The sequence below is a fragment of the Eufriesea mexicana genome, unplaced genomic scaffold (genome assembly GCF_001483705.2).
Source record: "Eufriesea mexicana isolate 0111107269 unplaced genomic scaffold, ASM148370v2 scaffold6108, whole genome shotgun sequence".
Classification (NCBI taxonomy): Eukaryota; Metazoa; Arthropoda; class Insecta; order Hymenoptera; family Apidae; genus Eufriesea; species Eufriesea mexicana.
In genome coordinates this window covers 48,896-61,902 of record NW_016914007.1, presented here as the reverse complement: position 1 = coordinate 61,902, position 13,007 = coordinate 48,896, and the positions used below count along the sequence as shown (strand labels likewise).

At 38.5% G+C, this 13,007-nt stretch overlaps 1 protein-coding gene across 1 annotated transcript in view; it reads left to right on the top strand.

Annotated features, from left to right (window-relative positions):
• Positions 1–279: 279 nt before the first annotated feature.
• Positions 280–13,007, top strand: part of Dhc1 (dynein axonemal heavy chain 1) — a 22,949-nt gene continuing 10,221 nt past the window's right edge. The window contains 23 exon segments of the mRNA XM_017906749.1: positions 280–372; positions 1,055–1,294; positions 1,384–1,538; positions 1,950–2,173; positions 2,316–2,593; positions 2,671–2,844; positions 3,165–3,394; positions 3,980–4,179; positions 4,307–4,530; positions 4,768–4,943; positions 6,196–6,378; positions 6,448–6,846; positions 7,060–7,310; positions 7,597–7,842; positions 7,925–8,088; positions 8,315–8,569; positions 8,675–8,903; positions 9,333–10,006; positions 10,492–11,297; positions 11,649–11,787; positions 11,982–12,368; positions 12,565–12,737; positions 12,821–13,006. Coding sequence (XP_017762238.1) covers positions 280–372; positions 1,055–1,294; positions 1,384–1,538; positions 1,950–2,173; positions 2,316–2,593; positions 2,671–2,844; positions 3,165–3,394; positions 3,980–4,179; positions 4,307–4,530; positions 4,768–4,943; positions 6,196–6,378; positions 6,448–6,846; positions 7,060–7,310; positions 7,597–7,842; positions 7,925–8,088; positions 8,315–8,569; positions 8,675–8,903; positions 9,333–10,006; positions 10,492–11,297; positions 11,649–11,787; positions 11,982–12,368; positions 12,565–12,737; positions 12,821–13,006 — 6,086 coding nt within the window.

Here is a 13,007-nt window from a genome sequence, read left to right as displayed (position 1 = left end):
CCGTCGCCGAAGCGTGATCTGGAGACAGTGGAAGAAGAACACACACCTGGTGGTATCAGTATCGACTACCGTCGACGGAATCGCGCGGAAATTCCCACACGACACGAACGATACGTAGAAGGGCGGTACCAGACACGAACTCGTGGCACTGGCCACCCCTTACACCACTTAGAAACCCTTTCAGTTTGCCGGTGCAGCCGTAGCTGGATCCCATCATCGCGTTTATCCACTCGTTTATCGTGTCTTTTTATCGCCTTTCCCGATTTAACTCGTTCCACCATGTTCGTGCAAGCTCCTGCCCTGCTGATTCAACAGCGGTCGGAAAATTCGGAGGAAGCCAGTGACGAAGAAGGAACTGGTGACGTCCTACAGGTTGATCGTCCTTCTGATCCTTTCGTGGTTTATATTTCCCTTTCGTGTCCTTTCATATGTACAATCGAATGTCGTCAATTGTTCAGTGAAATATTAAAAGATTTTTAACGATTGAATCGTTACCTCAACACTTCAATTTAATCTTAGAGGAAGATAGACAGATACTCACATGGTATTTCACGAATTACGCTATCTGATTTAGTCTTGTTAAATATGCAGGAAATGCGTCTGTGTGTAGGAAGAAGACAGCGAGGAGAGGTTTGAGCAAGACATTTTGTAACACTTGTTTCAATAAAATTCATTTGAAAAGTGGAAGCATATTTTTTAATATAATGCGAATTTTGAAAGATTATTTCTCAACTTGACGCATTACGTTCCATTTCGTTCCTAATCCGTTGATATTCATTAATCTAGAATCTCTCTCCTAATCCAAACTCTTTTTGGATAGATGAACGGGGTTTCGTGAAGTCGCATCCTCTAAGCCCCGAAAGTATAACATAACTTTTGAAATTTTTATAGCGATGAAAGAGATAAGACGTATAATAGGAAGGGAGTCGAAGAAAAAATCCCGATTTACAATTAAGAAGGAAAATATGCGAGGAACGTAATGTCTGATCAATGACAGGACTCTATCACTGTACGTCGTCGTAAAGACAATTAATATCACTTATTTCTTTTATAGAAACGCCGAGAAGAATGCGAGAGAAAGGCGAGACGAGGGGAGATGGATCCCCGACTAGAATTCGCTTTCCAGCTCTTGATGGATGGTACACAATTGTCCCGTCACGAGGTCATGGATCACGTCTTCGAAGGCGACATGCTCGACGAAATCAATCAACTGTTCTTGCCCCATATGAGGTCCACCCTCGTCTGGTATTACCAGGAAGTGGAGGAACCTGAAACCCTGCGTCCCGTAGAAACGGTCGAAATTATCCCCGTTACTTCTAAACCAAAAAGCGATTATCTATCGACGAAATAAAATGAATAATCGTGGAATTTCATTCCGTATAGATACAAATGAAGACATCGAGCTCTAGACCAGGTCCAAACGCATCGACACCGAAAGTGAAAGAGCAGAAGGAGGTGAAGGAAGCAGGGAAGAAGAAGCTGTTCCTTACCGATGGATGGCAAATTCCTTGTACTGGAATATGCATTTATATGTTCAGGTATAGCACAGAATACTAATTTCTAGAATTTTAAGGATAACTGCCATTATTATTTTTTTTCCTGAAACAAAATTTTTGCGAATACAATTTGATTGGAAACCAATTTTCGCAATGTATGGACTGAAATTGTGCTGACAGAATATTCGCCTATCTCTTCAATTAGGGTAACTACCTTTGCAGTACGTCTGCCAGATATCTCAATGATTTAATCCCTTAACGATTGCTCGGATAGTCACATCTGTGGAATACATCCAAGATATTTCCCTGGATTTCATCCTTAAGTGGCAACCATAATCTTAGACTGTCCCGAGGTCTTCCTGGCTTATGCCAAGAGACAAATCATACTTCTACCTATCTACATATGTATTTTTATGCGTTTATTATGCGTTAACTTGCCAATTTATTTTCCAGATTGAACGTCTCGAAGCAATTACCGGAGGAAGGTTTCCAGAAGGACCTTTACACGGGTATAATAGACACGAAGAAAGTGGGAATAATAACGGCGATTCAAAGGGTAGTAGAATATGTTTTCATGGATGCCCTCGCGCATCCTGGCTCTGAAGGCGAAGACGACTGCCCGATGATTAAGACTCTTTTATTACCCGGCTTGAGATCTTTCTGCAGTGCTCTGAAAGGTGATCTAAAATTAATTATTGGTCATTAGATAATATTTTCGTGTTCGAAACAATTTCATAAACTAAACGGGAAAACTGTGTAAATATCTAAACGAATAAGAAACGAGGAACCAGATTAAAGCTATTCTTAAAATTCTCGCAGTGTGCGAACAAGTAGCTCAAGAGGGACGTATATTCGACAATGGCGAAGCTTTCATGGCGGAGGTGCACAATTTCGAAGAGGCAAAGGCGTTCATGGCGAAGGAGAACGCGATGAATTTCGTAGAGGGAAGAGTAAGATCGTGGATCAAAAAGCTGAAAGACTTTATGGTAGAAAGCAAACAGGTGAAACGGGAGAACGATAACTCTGGCCCTCAGCAAGAATTGGAGTACTGGAAACGAAGAGGAGCGCAGTTCAGTCAACTAGTCAATAAGCTCCAGGTTCTAATTTTGTTTTCATGTTTTCAATTGTTTCATCGTACATAAATAATTATTAAATAATTATTGTAACTATCTAGGACCACGAAATACGAATGTCACTTCTTTGTCTGCAAGTTGCACGATCGAAGTTAATAAAAGACTGGGTGGACACTGAGGACGAAGTGACTTATTGCTACAACGAGGCTAAGGATAACGCCAAGTTCATACAGGCACTAGAAAAATGCTGTCACTGCTTGTACCTTGACGATCCAGTGAGATAATCCACCATCGTAACATTACTTCGATTAATTCGAAAAACATTGCTTTTCATATTTCTTAATCTGATAATCACTTGGTATGCAGTGAAAAATACAAATTTCTTCATAGGACTCCGTATCTAATCTTTATAGAAGTTGGAGGAAATTGTGTAACCTTTATTCGATTATGGTATTTAGAAGTACGAGTGAAAACAAATTAATTTCTTCACGCGTATTTTCACGATTAATTATATTATAATACCATCACTCTTGTACTGTAACAAATGGAATTAGTTATACAAAATGTCGCTTGTTTCTATGATTATATCTTTCAGGTGAAGATGAGAGATTCCCTTGTGTCGCTGTTGCAAACAGTACGATTAATATACAGCGTCTCGAGGTATTACAACACCTCGGAACGAACTAGTTCATTAATGATAAAGATCACGAACCAAATGATCGTAGCTTGTCGAGATTACGTGACGAGCAGAGGTCGAGAAACTGTCTGGGGTCAAGACCGAACTGTTGCGCGATCGAAGCTCAAGCATTGTTTAAGACTGAACAAGTAATACGACTATGCAAATGATCCTAATCCTTGCTATCAAAGATGAATCATTGCAACGACTAATCATTCGCGAATTTCAATAATTCCTCAGGTTATCCTATCGTAGATGGAATTTCAGGTACTTGGAATAGAATCTGAGGTGGATTCCTCAAGGATCTTCTGATTTCGACGCGATCTAAACCGAAAGACTTTGAAAAATAAATGAACTTTTGCAGATTCCTGTTTCAGTATATAAACATTTTTCTTTGATATCAAGGCTTTAACTCTTCGCACTCGACGATTTTTTAATTAGAGAAGAGACGAAATTCAAAGAGTTTCTACTACAAAGTTGACGAAATTTTTTCAAGCAGGAAATAAGAAATCGTATAATAATTAACACGTAGAATTATTTGATTTTGATACCTCGCACACTGTTAGATTATTTTAAATTTGATATATTAATTAATATCGATCTTCAAAATTTTACTAAATGACGACTGAAGATCACCTCTCGAGTGCAAAGAGTTAAATTAATAATTTCGTAATACTATCTTCTTCTTTAATACCAATGGTAACGATTGTCGTTCAATCACGTTGTTTCTGTAGAGCTTACAGAGAAACTTATAGATTGGTTCGCTGTTCTCCTGCTGTAACCGAGCAAGAGTTCTCCTTCTCAGAGACCCACGTGTTTGGGAGGTTTGATTCGTTTTGCGACAGGATAAGAAAAATTTTGACCATGTTCGAATTGATACAGGATTACCAGAACCTCTTCGAAAGAAGAATGGAAGGCCTTTTATTAGGGGAAGGTACGTAGCTCCTGCAGATATCAATTTTTCGATTCACATACGATTTATATTCCGAGTTGCGTTTCAACCTTCGATCATCTCGCGAGAATGTAATAAAAATTATCCAATTTTTCATTATTTTTGAAAGCACTGGAGGACGCTATACGAACCTTCGAGGAGGCTGAGAAGGTCGCTACCACCAAAGCTTACGACTACTTGGATCCAAGGAACAGCGACTTCGATACGGATTACAACGATTTCATGACCAAGACTGATACCCTGAAGCAGAACATCGGTAGTATCATTGAGAAAAATTATGCGGACGTTTGGGAAACTCTCCAGGGTATACGATTTTTAACTCGATTCGAAAAAGTGAAGTGGCGCATTATAGTGATTCAACAAAGCACGAGAGAGACTATAGTTCACGCTTAAGCTGCAAAATTATCGAAATTATTGCTTACCAGCCAAATTACATTGTATTAATCTGCAGCACGAAATTAAATATAGCACACGAGTGACCTTCAAGTAATCTTGAAATGATCTCGATATGTTAACATGCTCCTTATAGATACGATTAAGTCAATCGAATGTTTTAAATCTGTTCGCAAGGTGAGTGAAAAAATACCACTAACGAAACTGGACGAGAAGTATAACATAGTAGTTAAATATTGCGACAAGGAGGTAGACAGGATACTGAAATTATTTAAGAGGCAAAGAGACGACCCACCATTGCCGAGACACATGCCAGCTATCGCTGGAAGACTGACTTGGGCGAATTCGTTGAAGTACGTCAGAAAAATTACCAATTATTTATACAATATTTATAACTAATTATTAAATATCTTAATTTCCATATCGTTGATTCGAAATTTATTTACAGAGTACACTTAGACGAATTAGCAACGTCGGTCTCCAATCTCTATCTTCTTCTTTAATACCAATGGTAACGATTGTCGTTCAATCACGTTGTTTCTGTAGAGCTTACAGAGAAACTTATAGATTGGTTCGCTGTTCTCCTGCTGTAACCGAGCAAGAGTTCTCCTTCTCAGAGACCCACGTGTTTGGGAGGTTTGATTCGTTTTGCGACAGGATAAGAAAAATTTTGACCATGTTCGAATTGATACAGGATTACCAGAACCTCTTCGAAAGAAGAATGGAAGGCCTTTTATTAGGGGAAGGTACGTAGCTCCTGCAGATATCAATTTTTCGATTCACATACGATTTATATTCCGAGTTGCGTTTCAACCTTCGATCATCTCGCGAGAATGTAATAAAAATTATCCAATTTTTCATTATTTTTGAAAGCACTGGAGGACGCTATACGAACCTTCGAGGAGGCTGAGAAGGTCGCTACCACCAAAGCTTACGACTACTTGGATCCAAGGAACAGCGACTTCGATACGGATTACAACGATTTCATGACCAAGACTGATACCCTGAAGCAGAACATCGGTAGTATCATTGAGAAAAATTATGCGGACGTTTGGGAAACTCTCCAGGGTATACGATTTTTAACTCGATTCGAAAAAGTGAAGTGGCGCATTATAGTGATTCAACAAAGCACGAGAGAGACTATAGTTCACGCTTAAGCTGCAAAATTATCGAAATTATTGCTTACCAGCCAAATTACATTGTATTAATCTGCAGCACGAAATTAAATATAGCACACGAGTGACCTTCAAGTAATCTTGAAATGATCTCGATATGTTAACATGCTCCTTATAGATACGATTAAGTCAATCGAATGTTTTAAATCTGTTCGCAAGGTGAGTGAAAAAATACCACTAACGAAACTGGACGAGAAGTATAACATAGTAGTTAAATATTGCGACAAGGAGGTAGACAGGATACTGAAATTATTTAAGAGGCAAAGAGACGACCCACCATTGCCGAGACACATGCCAGCCATCGCTGGAAGACTGACTTGGGCGAATTCGTTGAAGTACGTCAGAAAAATTACCAATTATTTATACAATATTTATAACTAATTATTAAATATCTTAATTTCCATATCGTTGATTCGAAATTTATTTACAGAGTACACTTAGACGAATTAGCAACGTCGGTCTCCAATCACCCAGTGCTGAAGACACTTCCGCTCACCATGGAGCTGGAAAAGAGGTACAATTACGCTCTCAACGTCTTGAGCCAATACAAATCAGACATCGCCGAGGTATGGACTCATCAGAACTCCTGGGTTATCGAGGATTCTCTGAAACGGTAAATCGAATAGGCGAATCGTCTTAGATTGAATTCTAACGAGCATCGTGTTCCGTTTAAACGATGCAGACCCTTGCTGATAGCTGACGAGAAGACAGGCAAGATAAAAGTCAATTTAGAGGGACGTGTCTCTCTTTTACTCCGAGAAGCTGACTGCTTGGCTAAGCTGAACCTCGAAATTCCCATCGTTGCGCTGACGATTTTGGCGAGAAAAGATTATTTCACGCTGATCACGAATTCTCTTCAGCTGATGATCGAGGAGTTCGTTTCTACAGCCAGGCGAGTGAAGCTGGAAGTAAGACCGTTGTTGCTGCCACATTTGGTGCGAATCGCGTCCCTCCTGGAACCCGGTTTGGTGTCTTTAAACTGGACCAATCCGAAATGGAAGGAGTTTTACCGAAATACGAAAGAGCAGATTAAGGAATTCGATATCCTCGTTACCAGAGTTCACGACGTGTATGATAATAGGTACAATTTTCGCATAGAAATCACATTCGGAATTCTTAATTAAAGTGTGAGTAGATACTCGTTATTTTATACTAGTATGATATTGAAGAAAATGATCTTAGGATTCGATTCTGTGTCGATATTATATTAATAGCATCGTGGATGATCGTTTTACGTAGTTTCGCAAGTTATTCGCAAAGAATTGAATTAAAAATTTCCTCCGCTTCTTCCAAGGATTCTACAGGTGCTGACAGCTATGCAGAAGATCACGTTGCATTCTATACCAGAATCTGATCAACCCTGGACGATAGAGGAATTTGTGGAGAAGACCGAAGAGATATGCAGACTCGCAGCGGTAGATTTGTATCGTAAGAGTATGATGGTGGAAGAGGCAGTGGAGGAAGTGCTGGATCTCGTCAAGAACGCAGCAGAGAATTTCAAAGGCACCGCTAATTCCAGTCAATTCGAATTTTTTAACACCGAAGGTGATACTCGGCCTTATCTCAGAAATTATCTTCTCTGTTAATTCAACAATAGATCCTTTGCCTTTGACCTGAACTTCGTTTCTTCTTCATCTAGTAGTGGAAAAAATTACTGTCTTAAGTTCCCTTTAATTTTTCAACAGTCTCCTTATCTTTTCTCTCAGCTAACTGTAATATAACAATATGTTCCTATTTCTTTGATATATAATAATTTATTTTTAATCAAAATTAAATTAATTTTCGTAATTTTATTAAATTCTAAGTCGGAAATGATACGATGAGCTTACAGAAAATGAAGAGGTAATAGATCAAACGGTTCAGCAAGATTGGTCCCTGGTCTGGGATTTGTTTGACGATCCTCACCAACTACTGGCCACGCCAGGTAACTTGCCAAAAGGAATGCAAGACATGGTACGAAACGCTGTGTCGGAAATGAGGAGGTATTACTCCAGGAAGGTTGTAGACGTTCTGATAAAAGTCACCAGAAGCTCGTTGGACGCCATCAGGAAGCGATTCATTCGAGAGATCGATCCAGGTACTTCCCCATGCTCCTATACAATGACGTAGGGCAGTGTCCAAAATTATGCATATGATCGTATAAATAATTCTCCGAGCAGACGAAACGCCCAGTCCAATATTTCTGCTTCATGCAACATTGATGATACCTGTGGTAACTGTGAAACCTAGCTTAGACGATGTGCAGGAAGTCCTTACTTTAGTTGGCAAAACCATTGCTGGCGTCGCGAGAGGAGTCTCGCAATGGAATTCTAGAGTTAACAAGGTGCAAAATTAAACTTTCTATACCTAACTATATATTTTAATTACTTAATAAATATTTTTAAAAAATTTTTCAGCGTGATAAGTATTTCCGTTTAAAATATTATAAATAATTCCATAAATAATCCATAATGATAAATATTTAAATACATTTTTCAGGATATTGTCTTTCAGTAATCTTCTTTAATAATTTATTTAATTCTTTGAATTTCGTTCTTTTAATAATTCAGAGTACGTGGGGTCACGCGTATCCAAGAAGGAATTTCGCAGACATAGTGATGCGAGCTCAGATGCAAGTTGCGAAAAAGAAGCAGGAGGAGCCGGAAGATCCAAGAATTAGGAGGCGAAGGTTATTCAAAATTATCTCCGAGGAGAGGCCGATTTTCCCTGTTCAAGAACAGAATTTTCACGCGATGGTAATGGACAACAAAGAAGTGATGAAACTATTGTCCATACTAAACACGTGCATGCAAGAATTCAAGCCGGTAATAATTATCGCTTATACGAAAATCATATGTCAAATAAATATTTAATAAATATTCGATACTCGTGATAACAAATTTTTCAAATTGTTATTATCGTTGTTACAGGATCTAGCCGAATTTATCAACAGATGGAAGCCGTATAAGTTCTTATGGAAAAATGAGAGAAGCATGAGGGAATTATTACAGATTTCTTTACCAGAGTTTGAAACCACGCTTCGGAAACATAGCGAACTCGAAGATCTTTTAGCAACTGAACCAGACATGGTGATTTTTGGAAGTTCTATTGCTGTTTCCACGGAAAAATTGAAATATGGTTTATATACGGAAATCAAAGGTAGTATAATATTAATTCAACGTTCAAATTATACTAATTCCAATTTTTCTCTTATTTAATTTTTCATATAAGCATCATAAAGTGACATTCTTCTATTCTAGTTCTCCTTCAACTCATCAAATTATATTAATACTGAATATTATTAATATAATACACATTAATATTAAATGGTATTTAAATTGTATTTAAATGGTATAAAGAGTATTAATTATAAATTATCAAATATTAGAATATTGGTAGAATATTAATAGCAAACCATTAAGTCGAAATGATTCATTTCAGACATTGTTTTTACCCAAAATGCACTGCTTATTATTATTCGTATAGAAATATAATTATATAATACCTAATTATTGTTATCAGACAACTTTAATTATTATTACCTATGTATACGATATTTAATTCTAATATTAATACAAATGTCCACAGCATGCACCCATAAGCTAGGTCAAGCCATGAAAAAGAAGTATCGTCGCGAGATGGAGTATGTTTACGCGCTGATGAACGAAATGGAGCGTAAATTGGACCGTCAGATACGCGACCTAGACGACGTTCGACTCATCATGGATACGTTGAAAAAGATTCGAGAACAAGAGGTCGACATGGAACTGAAAATCGACCCGATCGAGGAAGCTTTCAACATTGTCACCAGATACGAAGTCCCGGTGGATCAAGAGTGTCTGGAACAGGTGGACAATCTGAGATACACCTGGCAGCAGCTTCTCTCGCGAGCTCAAGAAAGTCACGTGCTATTGTTAAGGTTGCAGCCGCAATTCGAGGAAGATCTTAGAAACAATCTCGAGAACTTTCGCATCGACAGTAAAATGTATTGCGAGGAGTACCGATCTTCAGGGCCCATGCAATCTGGCCTCAGTCCCAGGGAGGCTTCAGACAGGCAAATTTTGTTTCAAAACAGATTTGATGGAATGTGGAGGAAACTGCAGACTTATCAGAGCGGCGAGGAACTATTCGGTTTGCCCACGACGGATTATCCTGAACTGTCGCAAATAAGAAAGGAGCTAAACTTACTCCAGAAACTGTACAAACTGTACAATGACGTTATCGATAGGGTGAACAGTTACTATGATATTCCGTGGAGCGAGGTAAAGTATGAGTAAAATTTTATACACAATTTTGTTAGAAACTGATAATTTCTTTAATTTCTCTTTTAATTTCAACCAATAGGGATTTTCTTGTTCAAGATTTTATTCGTTTTCATTTAATTTTAGTTCATATTGATATTGACAAGGGAAGTTATTTGGATGACCAATTAATTTACAAGAAATAGCAATAATTGGAAGTTATAATACTCTACATCCTAATAAGTAGTACCATATTCAAATGTAGTTCGAAGTTTGGGTAGGCTGGATAATAAAAATACTTCCTTCCTTAACTTCCTAACTTCCTTTGTTAGTATATCACTAGGAATATATCGATCATTATATACCTAATATTTAATGAGTATATATTCTCGAAGTGCACTAGACAGCGACATACATTAATAAAATAACGTAGACCAAAATAAAGTAATCGATTCTGAATAATTAAAATAAAGTAGCTCAACGGAGAATATCAATGCAATGTTTAGGTCAATATCGAGGATATAAACAACGAACTAATGGAGTTCCAAAACCGGTGTCGCAAGTTGCCAAAAGGTCTGAAAGAATGGCCCGCGTTCTTCGCCTTGAAGAAGACCATTGACGATTTCAACGACATGTGTCCGCTCCTGGAATTAATGGCAAACAAAGCTATGAAACCACGCCACTGGCACAGGATCATAGAAGTAACAGGCTATGCATTCGACCTGGAGAGCGAGGGTTTCTGCTTGAAAAACATACTTGAGGCGCCTTTATTGAAGTACAAGGAGGATATTGAGGACATCTGCATCTCGGCTATGAAGGAGAAGGACATTGAGGCGAAATTGAGAACCGTGGTGAACGAATGGTCGTCGCATGAATTAACGTTCATGACGTTTAACAACAGGGGAGAGCTATTGCTCAGAGGAGACACCACTGCTGAAACGATTGGCCAACTAGAAGACAGCTTGATGGTACTTGGCTCGTTAATGTCGAACCGATACAACGCGCCGTTTCGCAAGCAGATACAGCAATGGCTGTCGGACCTGTCGAATACCAACGAAATCCTAGAAAGATGGTTGCTGGTACAGAACATGTGGGTTTACCTGGAGGCCGTGTTCGTCGGCGGAGATATAGCGAAGCAACTGCCGAAAGAGGCGAAGAGATTCAGTAAGATTGATAAGAGCTGGCAGAAAATTATGCAGAGGGCGCATGAGACTCCTGGAGTGGTGCCCTGCTGCGTAGGGGATGATTTGCTCAAGCAACTTCTCCCGCACTTGCAGGAACAATTAGAATTGTGTCAGAAATCCCTCAGTGGGTGTGTATATTACCAATATATAATATATAATAATTTTAAAATTAATTTCTAGTCCCAGTATTTTAGAAAAGCTCAAGTATCGCTACAATTAAGTATTAAATTCAAGCGACGAATTTAGTAGCCATATTTATAAATTATAAATTTATAATAAGGAAATTAGAGGAGCATTTTGGAACTAATTGCGGAACTGATCATAATAGATTCTTCAAAAGTGTGTAGTAAGAAAATGAACACATTCTCTGTTATCAGAGACAAAAGGCTGTCCTACTTGATCCTATATGAATTATTTATTTATATATTTGTAAATTAATTCAGCTGGAATTAAATTATGACGACTGGACGTGATTGCAGATACTTAGAAAAGAAGCGTATGATGTTTCCAAGGTTCTTCTTCGTGTCAGATCCGGCTCTCTTAGAAATACTTGGCCAAGCTTCTGATTCCCATACGATACAGAATCACCTGCTGTCTATTTTCGACAACACGCGTTACGTGAAGTTCCATGATATCGAATATAACAAGATGACCGCCATCATTTCATCGGAGGGTGAAACGATTTTGGTACGTATCGTATCATAGAACTAGAAACCTGACCAACCTGCCAAATTTCACTATGGTACGTTTACGCAGAAGTATAGAATTATTACTGCATTACATTAACGACAAAATATTCTGATCGACAATAGCTCGAGAAGGCTGTAAGAGCAGAAGGCTCAGTGGAAACATGGCTGACACAGCTACTGCAAACATCGCAACAGTCTTTGCACTCGATAATCCGGCAGTGTCACTCGATGATCAACGATGCAAATTTCAGTCTCCTTGTTTTCCTGGATAAAATGCCAGCCCAGGTTGGTTTGCTGGGGATACAAATGACCTGGACGAGAGACAGTGAACTGGCCTTGGCTCAAGCTCGAGCAGATAAAAAGATCATGACAGAGACGAACAACAGATTCTTGGATTTACTGAACACCTTAATCGATCAGACCACCAGAGATCTTGCAAAGATCGAAAGGATAAAATTTGAGACATTGATCACTATTCATGTACATCAACGCGATATCTTCGATATCCTAGTAAGTCAGGAATTATTTATTGCCAATACCCGTAATGTACTTTATCAGTCACAAATGGTGACATGCTATGTTTTAAAAATGATCAAATTATAATCTAGTTTAAATCTATAAAATATAAGAATTATAAATCTCATTTTATAAAATAATTTTATGTCTATTTTGCAAAAAATACCAATTTCGGATATTATCTGCGCAGTGTCGTCTAAACGTACGTTCCGTAAACGACTTCGAGTGGTTGAAGCAGTGCAGATTTTACTTCAAAGAAGACCTCGACAAAACGTCGATCTGCATAACGGACGTGAACTTCACTTACCAAAACGAATATCTAGGCTGCACCGAACGACTCGTGATTACTCCATTAACGGATAGGTGACCATATCGGGAAATGATAAATAAGCGTAGCAATGCTAAACAAATTATCTTTGACTATATCTTCTTCTTCTTTTCGATAGGTGTTACATAACTCTTGCACAAGCGTTGTCGATGTCCATGGGTGGTTCTCCCTGTGGTCCAGCAGGAACAGGCAAGACAGAAACTGTGAAGGATATGGGGAAAACCTTAGCTAAATATGTAGTGGTGTTCAACTGTTCCGATCAAATGGACTACAGAGGATTAGGGCGAATTTATAAGGGATTAGCT